Source organism: Puntigrus tetrazona, chromosome 14 (assembly GCF_018831695.1).
Source record: "Puntigrus tetrazona isolate hp1 chromosome 14, ASM1883169v1, whole genome shotgun sequence".
NCBI lineage: Eukaryota > Metazoa > Chordata > Actinopteri > Cypriniformes > Cyprinidae > Puntigrus > Puntigrus tetrazona.
In genome coordinates this window covers 7,948,968-7,969,291 of record NC_056712.1, presented here as the reverse complement: position 1 = coordinate 7,969,291, position 20,324 = coordinate 7,948,968, and the positions used below count along the sequence as shown (strand labels likewise).

The following is a 20,324-nucleotide window of genomic DNA, read 5'->3' as shown; positions in this document are numbered from 1 at the left end:
TTACTCACATGGGAGAGGACGCGGCTCAGTTATTCCAGATTAACCCGGCCACTGGTGAGGTAACACTTATTGGGGGTTTAGACTATGAAACGGTTCAGCAATACGAACTTAATTTGCAGGCTAAGGATCCGTGGGGTCTAACCGGCGCGAGTAAATTACTCGTAGATGTCGCGGATGTCAATGACAACAGCCCCGTTATAACGATGACATCTTTTTCTGGTAAAATACAAGAGGATTCCCCGCCCGGCACTGTTGTAGCTTTAATAAGCGTCCAGGATTTAGATTCCGGGAAAAATGGACAGGTCCGCTTAACTTTAGAGCTGAATTCTCCCTTTACGATTAAACAATCACCGCGTAAGTATTACACTTTGGTCACCGATGTACCGCTAGACCGAGAAAAGGTTTCCGGTTTTAACCTAACGTTAGTTGCGTCAGACGAGGGCAGCCCCTCGTTATTTAGTAAAAGAACAATTTCTTTAGATATCACTGATATTAACGACAATGCGCCAGCCTTCAGTCAACACGAGTATAAAACTTATATATTTGAGAATAACTCCCCCGGCGTTTCTCTGCTGACTCTTCAAGCAACAGATCCTGACGCAGGACAGAACGCGCGTATCGCGTATTACCTGGTAGATACGGATGTGAATGGTTCTCCTGTCTCGTCGTATTTTTCCGTTAACGCTGACAGTGGAGTTATCCATGCGGTGCGGTCGTTTGATTATGAACAGATGAAAGTGTTTAAAATCCACGTGAGAGCGCAAGATGGAGGGTCTCCGCCTCTCGGTTCAAATGCTACAGTTCTCATTAACGTCCAGGACCAGAACGACAACGCGCCTCAGGTTCTGTATCCGGTCCAGTCAGGCGCTTCTGTGGTGGCTGAAATAGTGCCTCGTTCCGCAGATGTGGGTTATCTGGTGACTAAAGTGGTGGCTGTTGATGTGGACTCTGGACAGAACGCCTGGCTCTCGTATAAACTGCAGAAACACACAGACAGGGCGCTGTTTGAAGTGGGCTTACAGAATGGAGAAATAAGAACTGTTCGTCAAGTGACAGATAAAGATGCTGTGAAACAAAGACTCACTGTTGTAGTGGAGGACAACGGGCAGCCCTCTCGATCAGCTACAGTCAATGTTAACGTGGCGGTGGCGGACAGCTTCCCTGAAGTGCTCTCCGAGTTCACTGACTTTACGCACGACAAGGACTACAACGACAACCTGACTTTCTATCTGGTCTTGGCTTTGGCTGCAGTCTCATTTCTTTTCATAACGTGTTTAGTCGTCATAATATCTGTTAAAATCTACAGATGGAGGCAATCTCGTTCATATTATCAGTCGAGTCTCCCGGTTATTCCGTATTATCCGCCTCGTTACGCAGACACCGTTGGCACAGGAACTCTGCAGCACGTGCATAATTATGAAATTTACAGAACCACAGACTCCAGGAAAAGTGATGTTAAGTATTTCGGACCTATTAGTCAAAGTCTGATGAGTGTTGATGCAAGTGGAACCGAAACTATTACAAAGGAGAAACGCAGCGTTGATTGCAGTGACGCGGGCAGTACACTGGTAAGTCTTCACAAAGTATTTTTTTTTCCCTAAAAATAGCTTTCAAAGAATATTATACACAGGTACTCTGCAATGTTGTGAAGTATAGCTCAAAATTACATTTAAACGATCAGTGCGGTGTCGCTGTCCGTGGTGCTGAGACTTATAGCGTCTAAATTTTTATCCTCGATATGCATATAATATGTGTGAAAATTAATTGACTAATACATATATAGTCATAATTATATATATATATATATATATATATATATATATATCATAGGTATTGAAGGATAATGAAGGATAAAATGGGTAATACTTCACATATTTTGTATTGCTTCGACACACTTTGAACAGCAAGGGCCGCTGTTGATCAGTAAAACATTTTATGGTGAGCTTCGTCATTCTGCAGTCTTCACTCCTCCCCATGTTCGTGCTTTGTGGCAGATAAAGGAAAGGCAGCCTCTACATTTTAAATCAGGGTAGCGTGCAGGAGGCTGCAAATTTTTCATCGTATTTATTTCTTCCTCGCGGCATCTTGGACTACATCTCAATTTTTTTTAATTGATTGGATTTACAGTTTGTTAACCTTGTGACTATGGTTCAGTGGGGGCATCGATCCTGGCAATGGAAAATGATTTGGCTGTTATCGCCGTTTTTTTCTTGTTACATTTACACTGCAAGAGGACAGATACGATATTCGATTCCGGAGGAGATGAGGAAAGGCTCGCTCATAGGTAATGTAGCACAGGATCTGGGGCTCGATTTGAAAAGGCTTCGAACGGGTCGAGCGCGTATCGTAACCGGAGAAAGCACCCAGCACGCAGAGCTCAAAACAGACAAAGGGATTCTAGTCGTGAGTGAGAGAATAGACCGAGAGCAGCTCTGCGGCGACATCACGCCCTGCAGCTTCAGCTTCGAGATCATTCTAGAGAACCCAATGGAGCTGCACCCGGTTACTATTGAAATATTGGATGAAAATGATCACGCGCCATCCTTTCAGAACAAAGAATTAAAATTCGAAATTAGCGAGTCTGCCACGCTGGGCTCACGCTTTTTATTGGAAAGCGCAGATGATCACGACGTAGGCCCGAACTCGCTGCAGAATTACATTTTATCGCCCAATAATCATTTTGTTTTAAAGCAACACTCAAATCCAGACGGCAGTAAGTACGCGGAGATGGTTTTACAGAAAGCGTTAGACCGGGAGGAGCATCCTCGTCTATCTTTAAAGCTCATCGCTGTAGATGGAGGAAACCCGCAGAGGTCTGGCTCTGTTAATATAGACGTTACGGTTTTAGATGTGAATGACAACGCACCTGTGTTTAATCAGACGGTTTATAGGGCATCTGTGATAGAAAATGCGCCGAAGGGCACTTACATTACTACCGTTAACGCCACAGATGCAGACGCTGGTTTAAATGGGAGAATAACGTACAATTTCTACAAACAAAAAGGATCCGCGGCGCAGTTATTTAACATCGACGGCGACACTGGCGTTGTTTCTGTTCTTGGAGAAATTGATCACGAAAAAGACGTTAAGTTTGAACTTACGGTAGAGGCCAGGGATCAAGGTGGATTAACTGATTCTAGTAAAATTGCGTTAGAGGTCGTTGATGTAAACGACAACGCGCCGGTCATTAATACGATGTCTTTCTCAAGCACTGTATCTGAAAGTGATCCACCCGATACCACGATTGCGATAATAAATGTTAAGGATTCAGACACCGATGATAATGGGAAAGTCAACTGTTTTATCGAAGGATCGGACGATTTCATAATAAAATCGACTTTAAGAAATTATTATTCTTTAGTCACAAATACTATTTTAGATCGTGAGAGACTGTCAGAGTATAACATCACTGTCGTCGCCACTGATTCCGGAAAGCAGCCTCTAACAAGCAAAAAAACATTTCATTTGAAAGTAACCGATGTTAATGACAACCCCCCCGTTTTTCAGGAGAGCGTTTATAATTCATACTTGCTAGAGAATAATTCGCCTGGTGGTTCTATTCTTACCATCAGAGCTCGTGACCCAGACGAAAACCAGAATGCTCGTATATCTTACGTTCTTGAAGAAAGTGATTTGGGCGGGTTTCCTATAGGAGCATATGTTTCTGTTAACGCTGAGAGCGGAGTTGTGCACGCAGTGCGCTCTTTTGATTACGAGCAGATCAAAAACATTAAAATCACAATTAAAGCGCAGGACGGTGGCTCTCCTCCGCTTTGTAGCAACGTAACCGTGAACATTTTCATCCAAGACCAGAACGACAACGCGCCTCAGGTTCTGTATCCGGTCCAGTCAGGCGCTTCTGTGGTGGCTGAAATAGTGCCTCGTTCCGCAGATGTGGGTTATCTGGTGACTAAAGTGGTGGCTGTTGATGTGGACTCTGGACAGAACGCCTGGCTCTCGTATAAACTGCAGAAACACACAGACAGGGCGCTGTTTGAAGTGGGCTTACAGAATGGAGAAATAAGAACTGTTCGTCAAGTGACAGATAAAGATGCTGTGAAACAAAGACTCACTGTTGTAGTGGAGGACAACGGGCAGCCCTCTCGATCAGCTACAGTCAATGTTAACGTGGCGGTGGCGGACAGCTTCCCTGAAGTGCTCTCCGAGTTCACTGACTTTACGCACGACAAGGAATATAACAATAACCTGACTTTTTATTTGATCCTAGCCTTGGCTGCAGTCTCGTTTCTTTTCATAACATGTTTGGTCGTTATAATATCTGTTAAAATATACAGATGGAGGCAATCTAGACTGTTTTGCAAGTCCAATCTTCCGGTTATTCCGTATTATCCGCCTCGTTACGCGGACACTGTCGGCACAGGAACTCTGCAGCACGCCTATAATTATGAGGTTTACAGAACGACCGATTCCAGAAGGAGTGACTGTAAGTTTGTCAGACCTGGGAGTCAAAACGTGTTGATAGTGGATCCTAATTCTACACTGACAGTGCAGCGTGCGCACAGCGAGAAAAACATGCTGGATGAATTAGATTCGCCGGTAGAGGTGAGATATTATCATTATTATTATTATTATATTATTATTATTATTATCATTATTATTTATGCTGTTGTTGTGTACTCAGTTTAAGTAAAAATGGTAAACGTCGAATTTGTATTTGTGCAGCATTTTATTCATCTGCCTTTACATGTTTGTGCCGAGTTTGCATATATTTCAAACCTTTTTTTTTTTTTTTTTTTGCTGTCCATGTTTTTTGTTGTTGTTTCTCTTTCAACGTTAATTCTTATTTTAGACTCTAAGGGCCGCTGTTGGCCAATGAAATTTTGTATGTGCAGTGGGCTTGCCTCACAGCAAACCATGGCACCACCCCATCAGTGCGCGCTGTGACGCAGCAGCCTCCTGTTTCATTCGTTACGGGTTGGTGAGAGGGTGACTTGTTTTCTTCAAAGCGAATATATACGTTTTTGTAATCCTACTTTGGAATATTATACTGGAATATTAATAGTGAATTTGCTTGCTTGCTTGCTAATCAGTATGGCTGTAAACGATTTTTTTCGGACTGGATGCTCTCGATGGCGTGTTTTCTTTCAACCGCAGTGGCACGTAATATTTTTCATCTCGTGCTACATTCCTTTTGTCATCTCCCAAATCCGCTACTCCATACCCGAGGAAATGAGTAAAGGCTCGCTCATAGGTAATGTAGCACAGGATCTGGGGCTCGATTTGAAAAGGCTTCGAACGGGTCGAGCGCGTATCGTTACCGGAGAAAGCACCCAGTACGCAGAGCTCAAAACAGACAAAGGGATTCTAGTCGTGAGTGAGAGAATAGACAGAGAAAAGCATTGTGGCGACATCACGCCCTGCAGCTTCAGCTTCGAGATTATTCTAGAGAACCCAATCGAACTGCATCAGGTAACTGTTGAAATCATAGACGTTAATGATAATTCTCCTGTATTCGAGAAAAGTAAAATTAATTTCGAAATAAGCGAATCAGCGACTCCCGGTTCTCGCTTTGCTTTAGAGAGTGCGTACGATGCTGATGTGGAATTTAATACATTGCAAAATTATGTTCTCACAAAGAACAATTATTTCGTTTTAAAACAACAATCAAATCCCGACGGAAGTAGGTATGTCGAAATGGTTCTTGATAAAGCTTTAGACCGGGAGGAGCGTCCTAATCTGTCTCTGCAGCTCATCGCTGTAGATGGCGGAAACCCGCAGAGATCTGGTTCCGTTAATATAGAAGTTACTGTTTTAGATGCGAATGATAACGCGCCAGAGTTTAACCAGACAGTTTATAGGGCGTCTGTGATAGAAAATGCACCGAGGGGCACTTACATTACTACCGTTAACGCCACAGATGCAGACGCTGGCTCAAACGGACACATTACGTTTTCCTTCTCTGACCTGAAAGAACATTCGAGAGATGTTTTTAGCATTGATGAGAACACTGGCTTGGTGTCTGTTTTAGGAAATATTGATTTTGAGAAAGACAAACGTTTTGAAATTAGAGTTAAAGCGACAGACCAAGGAGGGCTGACTAGTACAAGTAAGCTTGTAATTGAAGTAGTGGATGTAAACGACAACGCGCCTGTAATCAACCTAATGTCTCTCTCGAGCCCTGTAGCGGAGGACGCGCCTCCAGGTACAACAATTGCAGTGGTTAATATAAAAGATTTCGATTCTGGGCCAAATGGACAGGTTACATGCGTTATTAATGAAAACCTTCCATTTAACATTAAATCATCCCTCTCTAACTATTATAATTTGATCACAGATGCTTTCCTTGACCGTGAAATTAAATCTGAATATAATATAACGGTGACCGCGAGCGATTCGGGTTCACCTGCACTTTCGAGCTCAACCACACTGCGCCTTAAGGTTTCTGACGTCAATGATAACGCGCCGCTTTTCAATAGAAGTAGCTATTCAGCATACCTTCTTGAAAATAACGAACCAGGTGTGTCAATATGTAGTGTAACTGCGAGAGATTTAGACTGGAATCAAAACTCTAGAGTATCCTATTTTTTAGAAAATACTCAAACTGGTGGAGCGCCGATTTCCTCTTACGTGTCAATAAATTCAGAGAATGGTGTGATACATGCAGTTCGTTCGTTTGACTACGAGCAAGTTAAACAGCTTAGTTTCGTTGTAAAAGCGCAGGACGGAGGCTCTCCTCCTCTCAGCAGCAACGTGAGCGTGAAAATAATCATTCAGGACCAGAACGACAACGCGCCTCAGGTTCTGTATCCGGTCCAGTCAGGCGCTTCTGTGGTGGCTGAAATAGTGCCTCGTTCCGCAGATGTGGGTTATCTGGTGACTAAAGTGGTGGCTGTTGATGTGGACTCTGGACAGAACGCCTGGCTCTCGTATAAACTGCAGAAACACACAGACAGGGCGCTGTTTGAAGTGGGCTTACAGAATGGAGAAATAAGAACTGTTCGTCAAGTGACAGATAAAGATGCTGTGAAACAAAGACTCACTGTTGTAGTGGAGGACAACGGGCAGCCCTCTCGATCAGCTACAGTCAATGTTAACGTGGCGGTGGCGGACAGCTTCCCTGAAGTGCTCTCCGAGTTCACTGACTTTACGCACGACAAGGACTACAACGACAACCTGACTTTCTATCTGGTCTTGGCTTTGGCCGTGGTTTCCTTTCTCTTTATCGTGTCCATCATCGCCATACTGTCGGTCAAATGCTACAGATGGAGACGCGAGCGGATGTTTTACAAATCTGGAGCCAATCTTCCGGTTATTCCGTATTATCCTCCTCTTTACGCAGACGTAGGGGGCACGGGAACTTTACAGCACGTGTACAATTATGAGGTTTGCAGAACCACTGACTCCAGAAAGAGTGATCTGAAATACGGCAGACCTTGCAGTGAGAGCATCATTAGTCTGGACAGCAGTGGAACTCAAACACTTACGCATGCGCAAAGAGGGAAACTGATCAATGAAGAATTTGATGATCAGGTGAGATTTTTTAAAATTAATTCATGCAGTATTTAAAACGTTGGTTCTCTTGATTTTTGCTTCATCTGTTGAACCGATTACTTTCCTGAGGTGATTAGTTTCTGCAATTCTAACACACAGAATTTTTAAATCTTAGTATAGTTTGGTAATTAATTGTAGTTTTCTTTTCTGCCATTTTCTGTAATTTAATTCATACATTTTTCCCAACTATTAGTATAATTATTGTTATTATTGTTATTATTATTAATATTACCTATTTAATAGAGAAATATATATTTTTTTCCCTTAAATGTCATCGTCATAAAGAAAGGATATTAAGTTTCCCTGACCATGGTGCTGAAATACAGCAAAGCGGTCATTTTTCATACCATTTTACCTCAGTCAATGGGTTTTGTTTTTTTCAGTAGCTGATTTCTCTGTCCATTTTCATACTGATACTATGCACATCTCGTTTTTAGATATTTTGTATGTGATTGTATTTTAGATATTTCTCCTGTCTTAGCTAACATATACTTTTGATACGACCTTATCAAAACTCTGAACAAAACTTTGTTTCAATATTTTTTTTCTAAAATCTTATTTACACAAATTCGTACAATTATTTTATATAACAGAAAGTTGTACTACGATTGACATTGGCTGTTTTTTTTTAATTTCATGACTTTTAGTAAATTGCTTTTCTCATATCTATCACTAAGTTAAAAAGTTTATATTTTTCTGTAGTTCATGAGTCTGGACTCATAGTGCCGCTGTTGGTCAATATGTGAGTTTAAAGAGCAGATCTGCTGCAGTTCAACCCCCATCATCTCCATATTATTAGAGAGAGACAGAAGCTGAGAGCACAGTCTGAGGAGGAGAAAGAAGGGCAGATCACAGAGATGTTGTTTTTATTATAATTTTTTGGGAATTACGCATTTTTCGTTTTTGTCATTTTGGATATATATATATATATATACACCGTATCGCCGAGTTTCCAGAATCCATTTATTTGCTTTTTGGCTTAATTGTCCATTTGTGATTTTCTGCAAAATGTCGGACAGAACAATGGCGCGGCAAGTACTGCTGTTTATTTGGTTTCTCTCTCTCAGTTCGGCTCTCGGGCAGGTCAGTTACTCCATTCCTGAGGAAATGTCCAAAGGCTCTTTAGTCGGGAACATAGCGCAGGATTTGGGTTTAGATTTAAAGAGACTGAAATCGGGTAAAGCGCGTATTTATACGGGAGACAGCGCGGAATACATCGAGCTGAATAAAGAAAGAGGAGTCCTCCTTATCAAAGAGAGAATAGACCGAGAGGCGCTATGCGGACAGACAACGCCTTGCGCTACATTTTCAGATCATACTAGAAAACCCAATGCAGCTGTTCCGCGTTACAGTTGAGGTCACAGATATAAATGACAATTCACCGATGTTTAGCAAGAGTGAGATACGATTTGAAATCAACGAATTGTCTTCATCAGGAGCCAGATTTCTTTTGGAGCGTGCCGTCGATCACGACGTCGGCCGAAATGGTCTGCAGAGTTATTCTTTAGAACCAACAGATAATTTTGCTTTTTAAAATTTCAGAATCTCCCGATGGAAATAAAGCAGTCGAAATGGTTCTGCAAACGCCTTTAGACAGAGAGAAAAAGATCATCTCTTTTTACTTCTAACAGCATTCGACGGAGGCGAGCCCCAGATGTCCGGCACAATGAAGATACATATTACAGTTTTAGACGCGAATGATAACGCCCCTGTCTGTTCACAATCCGTTTACAAAACTAGCATAGCTGAAAATTCAGCAAAAGGCACAGTTTTAACTACAGTTGATGCTTCTGATGCTGACCAAGGTTCAAATGGTAGAATATCATTTTCTATTTCAAGTACCGCGGACAAAGCGACAGAGATTTTTGAAATAGATCCTGACTCTGGTGTTGTGAAGCTTATTGGGGGCATAGATTACGAAACAAGCAAGTATTATCAAATTGATGTGCAGGCACGAGATGAAGGCGGTCATACGGATTCGTGTAAAATAATAGTTGACGTTATTGACAGAAACGATAATAGTCCCACTATTAATATTATTTCAAAATCAAGCCAGATATCAGAGGATTCAAAATCTGGAACTGTTTTAGCAATATTAAATATTCAAGACGTAGACTCGAATGAAAGCGGTAAAGTTAATTGTCACTTAAATGAAAATGTTCCATTCGTTATTCAGTCTTCGCTGGATGGGTTTTACAGTTTAGTCACAGACAGTGATTTAGACCGAGAGCGCGAGTCTGAGTATAACATCAGTGTGACGTGCGCGGATGAGGGCGTGCCCTCTCTCTCCAGCAGCGTCACTCTCTCCTTACAGATATCAGATGTGAATGATAACGCGCCTGTCTTTGACAAGAGCTCATATGAAGCCTCCGTTCAAGAAAACAACACACCGGGTCTTTCCATATTTACAGTCAGAGCCAGAGACGCAGACTTTAACCAGAATGCCCGTGTGTCTTACATACTGGAGGACTCGTCGGTTAACGGTGTGCCCGTCTCCTCGTTAGTGTCCGTTAGTGCTGATAGTGGAGTCATACACGCAGTGCGATCTTTCGATTACGAGCAGATCAAAGATTTCCGCTTCCGCGTAAAAGCGCAGGACGGAGGCTCTCCTCCTCTCAGCAGCAACGTGAGCGTGAAAATAATCATTCAGGACCAGAACGACAACGCGCCTCAGGTTCTGTATCCGGTCCAGTCAGGCGCTTCTGTGGTGGCTGAAATAGTGCCTCGTTCCGCAGATGTGGGTTATCTGGTGACTAAAGTGGTGGCTGTTGATGTGGACTCTGGACAGAACGCCTGGCTCTCGTATAAACTGCAGAAACACACAGACAGGGCGCTGTTTGAAGTGGGCTTACAGAATGGAGAAATAAGAACTGTTCGTCAAGTGACAGATAAAGATGCTGTGAAACAAAGACTCATTGTTGTAGTGGAGGACAACGGGCAGCCCTCTCGATCAGCTACAGTCAATGTTAACGTGGCGGTGGCGGACAGCTTCCTGAAGTGCTCTCCGAGTTCACTGACTTTACGCACGACAAGGACTACAACGACAACCTGACTTTTTACCTGGTCTTGGCTTTGGCCGTGGTTTCCTTTCTCTTTATCGTGTCCATCATCGCCATACTGTCGGTCAAATGCTACAGATGGAGACGCGAGCGGATGTTTTACAAATCTGGAGCCAATCTTCCGGTTATTCCGTATTATCCTCCTCTTTACGCAGACGTAGGGGGCACGGGAACTTTACAGCACGTCTACAATTATGAGGTTTGCAGAACCACTGACTCCAGAAAGAGTGATCTGAAATACGGCAGACCTTGCAGGGAACCTAAACACCAAATGGTTTCCACAACTGAATTTGGGATCTCTTTGTCTGGTCTGAGTATATAAAGTGACAAAACACAACAAGGCGTGATTCTGTAGCCAGATCGGCCTTTTCTAAAGACCAGGTATAATGACCATTTGTTGTTTTGTTTTGTTTTGCATTATTTTTGTACTGCTGATCAGTTGTGCAAATGTTTATGAATTATACCAGTTTGGAACCTATTCTTGCCTGGCAAAATAAACGTCAAGCTTGGTTAACTTATAATATTGTCTGAAACAACTTTTCTAGTAGGTTAGTGACTTCTAGAGGTTTTCCGCATTTTTGGCGTGCTAGGGTGAGTCAGATCCACGATCAATGGATGGAGCCGGGGGCACGTTCTTGAGATCTTGATTTCTGGCCACCAAACTGTCTTAGCATGCTATTACTTAGGGAACGCATAAAAAATGACTCTTTTTGAGTCTATTGAGGAAATGGCTGCATTAAGGTAAAGCGATCTCACAGGGTAGTCTCTGACTAAGACCTGGACTAGCCCAGATGTGTCGTGAGTCAGTTCTGGCCAAACAAGGTCTCTAAGCAACCCAGACTCCTAACGAACGATAAGTCGAAACTAGGAAGTATTATAGTTAATTAATGATCCAAATGTAAGCACAATTAGAGGGATCAGCAGTTACATTTAAATAAATATAACTAAAATCACGAAAGGTTGGAGTCAGATAAAATTATGTATAAGGTCAGTACTACAATTGGAAATGTAAAGAAGTAATAAATATCAGTGATTTTCAAAGAGATGCAAGGAAAAGACCGAACGCACATTAACCTTCGACCAGGGCCTCTGGATTCTATTCTTCAGGAAAAGGGGGACCATTACAGTAGTTTTTAAATATTTTGGCAGTTTCTAATAACACAAAGAATCTTGTGTTGCTACTTTGAGACAGTACCCAGTCTTTGGAAGATGATCGCTTTGTGTTTTTATCTACCATATATCTGTTTATCGTTTCAAAATCTACATTGCTTTTTTTAAGACTGTTTTAAGGATCTTTCAAATTCAGATCCGTGGTAACTGGCCATGGTGCTGAAAGTTTCAGTATTACGTTTTTCTGCCTTCTTTTTTCTTACCTTCGTTCATTAAAGCATATATTTTTGAACGTCTGCTTCCTTTCAGTCTTTCAACATACTTAGAATTTTAAAAAATGCTGTGTTCGTTTATATTGATATTTCACATTTCTCTCTATTACTCAGTTAAATGCACACCTAAATTTGTAACTAATTCTAGTCCTTTTCGTTTGAATTTATTTTCATTCCATTTATATTTTAGAGCTTGTGTAAATTAAATCATGCAATCATAACTATTTTTTGAATGTCCGTATTTTGATCAAACAGTCACAGCGGCTTTATTTTATTGTTTAGCAATGCAGAATCATTCTAAAACGTCTCGTAGTGTAGAAAATGCGTTTGTTGCGTTCATGAGTCTGGACTCATAGTGCCGCTGTTGGTCAATATGTGAGTTTAAAGAGCAGATCTGCTGCAGTTCAACCCCCATCATCTCCATATTATTAGAGAGAGACAGAAGCTGAGAGCACAGTCTGAGGAGGAGAAAGAAGGGCAGATCACAGAGATGTTGTTTTTATTATAATTTTGGGAATTACGCATTTTTCGTTTCGTCATTTTGGATATATATATATATATATACACCGTATCGTTTCGAGTTTCCAGAATCCATTTATTTGCTTTTTGGCTTAATTGTCCATTTGTGATTTTCTGCAAAATGTCGGACAGAACAATGGCGCGGCAAGTACTGCTGTTTATTTGGTTTCTCTCTCTCAGTTCGGCTCTCGGGCAGGTCAGTTACTCCATTCCTGAGGAAATGTCCAAAGGCTCTTTAGTCGGGAACATAGCGCAGGATTTGGGTTTAGATTTAAAGAGACTGAAATCGGGTAAAGCGCGTATTTATACGGGAGACAGCGCGGAATACATCGAGCTGAATAAAGAAAGAGGAGTCCTCCTTATCAAAGAGAGAATAGACCGAGAGGCGCTATGCGGACAGACAACGCCTTGCGCGCTACATTTTCAGATCATTCTAGAAAACCCTATGCAGTTGTACCGTGTTACAGTTGAGGTCACAGATATAAATGACAATTCACCGATGTTTAGCAAGAGTGAGATACGATTTGAAATAAACGAAATGTCTTTAGCAGGAGCCAGATTTATATTGGAGCGTGCCGTTGATCACGACGTCGGTCGAAATGGTCTGCAGGGTTATTCTTTAGAACCAACAGATAATTTTGCTTTAAAATTTCAGAATCTCCCCGATGGAAATAAAGCAGTCGAAATGGTTCTCCAAACGCCTTTAGACAGAGAGAAAAAAGATCATCTCTTTTTACTTCTAACAGCATTCGACGGAGGCGAGCCCCAGATGTCCGGTACAATGAAGATACATATTACAGTTTTAGACGCGAATGATAACGCCCCTGTCTGTTCACAATCCGTTTACAAAACTAGCATAGCTGAAAATTCAGCAAAAGGCACAGTTTTAACTACAGTTGATGCTTCTGATGCTGACCAAGGTTCAAATGGTAGAATATCATTTTCTATTTCAAGTACCGCGGACAAAGCGACAGAGATTTTTGAAATAGATCCTGACTCTGGTGTTGTGAAGCTTATTGGGGGCATAGATTACGAAACAAGCAAGTATTATCAAATTGATGTGCAGGCACGAGATGAAGGCGGTCATACGGATTCGTGTAAAATAATAGTTGACGTTATTGACAGAAACGATAATAGTCCCACTATTAATATTATTTCAAAATCAAGCCAGATATCAGAGGATTCAAAATCTGGAACTGTTTTAGCAATATTAAATATTCAAGACGTAGACTCGAATGAAAGCGGTAAAGTTAATTGTCACTTAAATGAAAATGTTCCATTCGTTATTCAGTCTTCGCTGGATGGGTTTTACAGTTTAGTCACAGACAGTGATTTAGACCGAGAGCGCGAGTCTGAGTATAACATCAGTGTGACGTGCGCGGATGAGGGCGTGCCTCTCTCTCCAGCAGCGTCACTCTCTCCTTACAGATATCAGATGTGAATGATAACGCGCCTGTCTTTGACAAGAGCTCATATGAAGCCTCCGTTCAAGAAAACAACACACCGGGTCTTTCCATATTTACAGTCAGAGCCAGAGACGCAGACTTTAACCAGAATGCCCGTGTGTCTTACATACTGGAGGACTCGTCGGTTAACGGTGTGCCCGTCTCCTCGTTAGTGTCCGTTAGTGCTGATAGTGGAGTCATACACGCAGTGCGATCTTTCGATTACGAGCAGATCAAAGATTTCGCTTCCGCGTAAAAGCGCAGGACGGAGGCTCTCCTCCTCTCAGCAGCAACGTGAGCGTGAAAATAATCATTCAGGACCAGAACGACAACGCGCCTCAGGTTCTGTATCCGGTCCAGTCAGGCGCTTCTGTGGTGGCTGAAATAGTGCCTCGTTCCGCAGATGTGGGTTATCTGGTGACTAAAGTGGTGGCTGTTGATGTGGACTCTGGACAGAACGCCTGGCTCTCGTATAAACTGCAGAAACACACAGACAGGGCGCTGTTTGAAGTGGGCTTACAGAATGGAGAAATAAGAACTGTTCGTCAAGTGACAGATAAAGATGCTGTGAAACAAAGACTCACTGTTGTAGTGGAGGACAACGGGCAGCCCTCTCGATCAGCTACAGTCAATGTTAACGTGGCGGTGGCGGACAGCTTCCCTGAAGTGCTCTCCGAGTTCACTGACTTTACGCACGACAAGGACTACAACGACAACCTGACTTTTTACCTGGTCTTGGCTTTGGCCGTGGTTTCCTTTCTCTTTATCGTGTCCATCATCGCCATACTGTCGGTCAAATGCTACAGATGGAGACGCGAGCGTATGTTGTACAAATCTGGAGCCAATCTTCCGGTTATTCCGTATTATCCTCCTCTTTACGCAGACGTAGGGGGCACGGGAACTTTACAGCACGTCTACAATTATGAGGTTTGCAGAACCACTGACTCCAGAAAGAGTGATCTGAAATACGGCAGACCTTGCAGTGAGAGCATCATTAGTCTGGACAGCAGCGGGACACAGACACTCACGCATGCGCAAAGAGGAGAACGTATTAATAAAGACTTTGATGATCAGGTGAGATTATTTTTTTTTTAAATCAGCGTTTGTGTAGCAGAAAACAACTTTTTTTCCCACTGCAAAAGCATTCAAGCCGTTTATACGTATACTAAATATTTCCAACCCAACAAGCAAATTGCTTCTTACACAATTGGGCTGTTATTTTCATGATCGCATCGTTGCTGTAGTTTGAATTATTTCCCAGTTGTTTATTTTCTTGTTAATTTTTCGAGTCCTGTGTGGTATTTCTGCTTTTTTTTTTTTAACGTTGATTTTATCTTTAAAAGGTTGAGTACTTCAACCTTCTTTATGTAACTTACCCAAATTATATGTTTTAAATCACTTATATTTATCATGCAATTTATCGTTATTTATTTATTAAGTAGACTAATCTTTGAGGGCTACTGTATGTGTAGTTATGCGATTCTAAAAATATATGATGGCTAAATAATCTGATGAATCCCATTTATATTTCCGTTCTTAAGAAACGCCTGCAATAGCCATCTTTTTACTCTTATCAGTATTTTACAGTTTTTAAATTGACAATGTGTTTTTGACGACTATTTTGTATATCTTTCATATATGCTTGTGAACATCAGCAGAACTCGAAATCAAATTCATGGTAACTGGCCATGGTGCTGAAAGTTTCAGTCTTGTAATCTACTGCATACTTTTCCCTCCACCTCCTTTCATCTTCTGGTAATTCTACATCCTTCCGGTTTTGCATTATGTTTAGAATTTAAAAGTATCTTCTTCGTTTTTATTTATATATTTTGAGTTTCTCTCTTCTATTTCATTAATCGCGCACAAGTTTGCGATAGCTCAACACCTACTAATATTCACTTTATTTTATTTGTTTATTGGTTTGGTACTTTTATGATTTGTTTAAAGGAAATCATCCAACCATAACTCGTTTTTAGATTATAGCGTGTTGACTGAAAATCGCAGTGGATGTATTTTATTTTTCCAATGTGGAGTAATTCTAAAATGTCTCGTAGTGTAAAAAAAAAAAAAAGTGTTTTTATTAAGTCGTTTCTGTAGTTCATGAGTCTGGACTCATAGTGCCGCTGTTGGTCAATATGTGAGTTTAAAGAGCAGATCTGCTGCAGTTCAACCCCCATCATCTCCATATTATTAGAGAGAGACAGAAGCTGAGAGCACAGTCTGAGGAGGAGAGAGAAGGCAGATCACAGAGATGCTGTTTTTATTATAATTTTGGGGAATTACGCATTTTTCGTTTCGTCATTTTGGATATATATATATATACCGTATCACCGAGTTTCCAGAATCCATTTATTTGCTTTTTGGCTTAATTGTCCATTTGTGATTTTCTGCAAAATGTCGGACAGAACAATGGCGCGGCAAGTACTGCTGTTTATTTGGTTTCTCTCTCTCAGTTCGGCTCTCGGGCAGGTCAGTTACTCCATTCCTGAGGAAATGTCCAAAGGCTCTTTAGTCGGGAACATAGCGCAGGATTTGGGTTTAGATTTAAAGAGACTGAAATCGGGTAAAGCGCGTATTTATACGGGAGACAGCGCGGAATACATCGAGCTGAATAAAGAAAGAGGAGTCCTCCTTATCAAAGAGAGAATAGACCGAGAGGCGCTATGCGGACAGACAACGCCTTGCGCGCTACATTTTCAGATCATTCTAGAAAACCCTATGGAATTTTTTAGCGTTACAATTGAAATAATTGATATTAATGACAACACGCCCAGTTTTGAGCAGAGTAGAATTATTTTTAGAATCAGCGAATCGATTATTTTAGGATCTAAATTCATGTTAGAGCCGGCTGTAGATCTCGATGTGGGAATCAACAGCCTACAAAGCTATACACTAAAACCCTCAGATCATTTTAATCTTAAATTTAAAAATCAACCAGGAGATGGGAAAAATGTCGAAATGGTTCTTCAAAAGCCTTTAGATCGTGAAAAACAGCATGATATGAGATTAGTGCTCACAGCTATTGATGGAGGAGATCCTCAGTTGTCTGGCAGTATAGAGATTCACATCACGGTTTTAGACGCAAACGACAATGCTCCTGTTTTCTTGCAATCAGTTTATAAAGCGACTGTCACGGAGAATGCGCCAAAACACACCATAGTGTCAACAGTGAGCGCAACTGATGCAGATGAGGGTGTAAATAGTAAAATAGAGTATTCTATTGCAAACAGGCAGGATGATGCCAGACAGTTATTCGGCATACATCAAGATAATGGCCAAGTTACAGTGGTCGGAATAATAGACTTTGAAAAAGCTCGGAATTATGAGATAAGCGTACAGGCGAGTGATCATGGTGGTCTGACAGATTCCTGTAAAATCATAATTGATGTAATTGATATCAATGATAATAAACCAGTGATCAATATTATGTCCAAAACAAACGTGATAGCTGAAAATTCCGCGTCTGAAACAGTGGTTACAATGATAAATGTTCAGGATCTTGATTCGGGAGAAAATGGGAAAGTTCAGTGTTCAGTTAATGAGAACATCCTTTCACCTTGAAATCAACAAACGCCAATTTCTTCAGTTTAGTGACGGATGGTGATTTAGACCGAGAGCGCGAGTCTGAGTATAACATCAGTGTGACGTGCGCGGATGAGGGCGTGCCCTCTCTCTCCAGCAGCGTCACTCTCTCCTTACAGATATCAGATGTGAATGATAACGCGCCTGTCTTTGACAAGAGCTCATATGAAGCCTCCGTTCAAGAAAACAACACACCGGGTCTTTCCATATTTACAGTCAGAGCCAGAGACGCAGACTTTAACCAGAATGCCCGTGTGTCTTACATACTGGAGGACTCGTCGGTTAACGGTGTGCCCGTCTCCTCGTTAGTGTCCGTTAGTGCTGATAGTGGAGTCATACACGCAGTGCGATCTTTCGATTACGAGCAGATCAAAGATTTCCGCTTCCGCGTAAAAGCGCAGGACGGAGGCTCTCCTCCTCTCAGCAGCAACGTGAGCGTGAAAATAATCATTCAGGACCAGAACGACAACGCGCCTCAGGTTCTGTATCCGGTCCAGTCAGGCGCTTCTGTGGTGGCTGAAATAGTGCCTCGTTCCGCAGATGTGGGTTATCTGGTGACTAAAGTGGTGGCTGTTGATGTGGACTCTGGACAGAACGCCTGGCTCTCGTATAAACTGCAGAAACACACAGACAGGGCGCTGTTTGAAGTGGGCTTACAGAATGGAGAAATAAGAACTGTTCGTCAAGTGACAGATAAAGATGCTGTGAAACAAAGACTCACTGTTGTAGTGGAGGACAACGGGCAGCCCTCTCGATCAGCTACAGTCAATGTTAACGTGGCGGTGGCGGACAGCTTCCCTGAAGTGCTCTCCGAGTTCACTGACTTTACGCACGACAAGGACTACAACGACAACCTGACTTTCTACCTGGTCTTGGCTTTGGCCGTGGTTTCGTTTCTCTTTATCGTGTCCATCATCGCCATACTGTCGGTCAAATGCTACAGATGGAGACGCGAGCGGATGTTTTACAAATCTGGAGCGAATCTTCCGGTTATTCCGTATTATCCGCCTCTTTACGCAGACGTAGGGGGCACGGGAACTTTACAGCACGTGTACAATTATGAGGTTTGCAGAACCACTGACTCCAGAAAGAGTGATCTGAAATACGGCAGACCTTGCAGTGAGAGCATCATTAGTCTGGACAGCAGCGGGACTCAGACACTTACGCATGCTCAAAGAGGACAAGCGATCCACGAAAACTTTGATGATCAGGTAAGATTTGTGTAGCGGCAACAGGTTTGAGGCTAATTTATCAAAAACCATGGCAATGAACTAGGCAGGAGAATAGAAACACAAAACTAAACCAAAACAGTTTGTACACGTGACTAAGAAAACATGATAGTTGCTACTTACATAATTTATTTTCATGATGGCATCGTTGATGTAGTTTGAAGTATTTCTGTTCATTTTCTAGTTGTTGATATTACGAATCTTTTTTTTTTGTTTGTTTTATGTTTTAGAGAGAATAGTGTAAGGAGCTGAATCAAAAACCCGTAATGCAATAAGACTAATCTGAGAAGGGATATCCAAAGGAACAAAAGGACTTCAAAAAGAGAGTAAACAACACCATCCCTCCCTGTTGTGTTTGACACCCTCTTCACCTCTGCTCTTCCTGCTTCCCCTCCTTCAGCCCAAAAGACTTGGCTTAAAGTTGATTAGGAATAAGGCATTATGCGTCATTTCATGTTTGGTCTCTTTGGTAAATTGGTATCAATTTCACATTAATCCCTTATATTATGGAGAAGATTAAGAACTTGGTAGAACTGTGTTCGGTGGAGAAGGAGGTGTGTCCTCCTTTAGGGTCTCTGAACGTGTTCCAGCCAGGTGTGACCCTGGAGCGCAGGAACCTAAACACCAAAAGGTTTTCACAACTGAATTTGGGATCTCTTTGTCTGGTCTGAGTATATAAGGAAAGTGACAAAACACAACAAGGCGTGATTCTGCAGCCAGATCGGCCTGTAGTGTGTGAGTGTCCCCATAAACCATACTATGTACTTTCTAAAGACCAGGTATAATGACCTTTTAAGTTTGTTTTATTTTGTTTTGCATTATTTTTGTACTGCTGATCAGTTGTGAAAGTGTTTATGAATTATACCAGTTTGGAACCTATTCTTGCCTGGCAAAATAAACGTCAAGCTTGGTTAACTTAAATTTTGTCTGAAATAACTTTTCTAGTAGGTTAGTGATTTCTGAGTTTTTCCGCATTGTTGGCGTGCTAGGGTGAGTCAGATCAACGATCGATGGACGGAGCCGGGGGCACGTTCTTGAGATCTTGACTTCTGGCCACCAGACTGTCTTAGCATGCTATAACTTAGGGAACGCATAAAAAATGACTCTTTTTGAGTCTATTGAGGAAATGGCTGCATTAAGGTAAACGATCTACGGGGTAGTCTCTGACTAAGACCTGGACTAGCCCAGATGTGTCGTGAGTCAATTCTGGCCAAACAAGGTCTCTAAGCGACCCAGACTCCTAACGAACGATAAGTCGAAACTAGGAAGTATTATAGTTAATTAATGATCCAAATGTAAGCACAATTAGAGGGATCAGCAGTTACATTTAAATAAATATAACTAAAATCACGAAAGGTTGGAGTCAGATAAAATTATGTATAAGGTCAGTACTACAATTGGAAATGTAAAAGAGTAATAAATATCAGTGATTTTCAAAGAGATGCAAGGAAAAGACCGAACGCACATTAACCTTCGACCAGGGCCTCTGGATTCCGTTCTTCAGGAAAAGGGCGATCCTTACAGTAGTTATGTTTTAAATATTTTGGCATTTTCTAATAACACAAAGAATCTTGTGTTGCTACTTTGAGACAGTAC

General features: G+C 41.7%; 3 protein-coding genes and 2 pseudogenes across 4 annotated transcripts in view; all 5 read left to right on the top strand.

Annotated features, from left to right (window-relative positions):
* LOC122357224 (protocadherin gamma-C5-like) overlaps positions 1-20,324 on the top strand; it is a 131,579-nt gene that overhangs the window by 46,753 nt on the left and 64,502 nt on the right. The window contains exon 1 of one of the 2 annotated variants that reach the window (XM_043256525.1): positions 2,025-4,563. The exons of the other annotated variant lie outside the window; for it this stretch is intronic. Within the exon in view, the coding sequence (XP_043112460.1) occupies positions 2,146-4,563 (2,418 nt within the window). The 5' untranslated portion in view covers positions 2,025-2,145. Of the gene's footprint in view, positions 1-2,024; positions 4,564-20,324 lie in introns of those variants that run through there. 2 annotated transcript variants of the gene reach the window in all.
* Positions 4,897-7,491, top strand: LOC122357236 (protocadherin gamma-A11-like). The gene is given in 2 exon segments (XM_043256533.1): positions 4,897-7,243; positions 7,246-7,491. Coding segments are annotated over 2 exon segments (2,289 nt in total). The 5' UTR covers positions 4,897-5,052; the 3' UTR covers positions 7,344-7,491.
* LOC122357241 lies at positions 8,440-10,818 on the top strand (annotated as a pseudogene).
* LOC122357227 lies at positions 12,537-15,012 on the top strand (annotated as a pseudogene).
* On the top strand, positions 16,016-18,710 carry LOC122357237 (protocadherin gamma-A11-like). The gene is given in 3 exon segments (XM_043256534.1): positions 16,016-17,461; positions 17,464-18,462; positions 18,465-18,710. Coding segments are annotated over 3 exon segments (2,247 nt in total). The 5' UTR covers positions 16,016-16,311; the 3' UTR covers positions 18,563-18,710.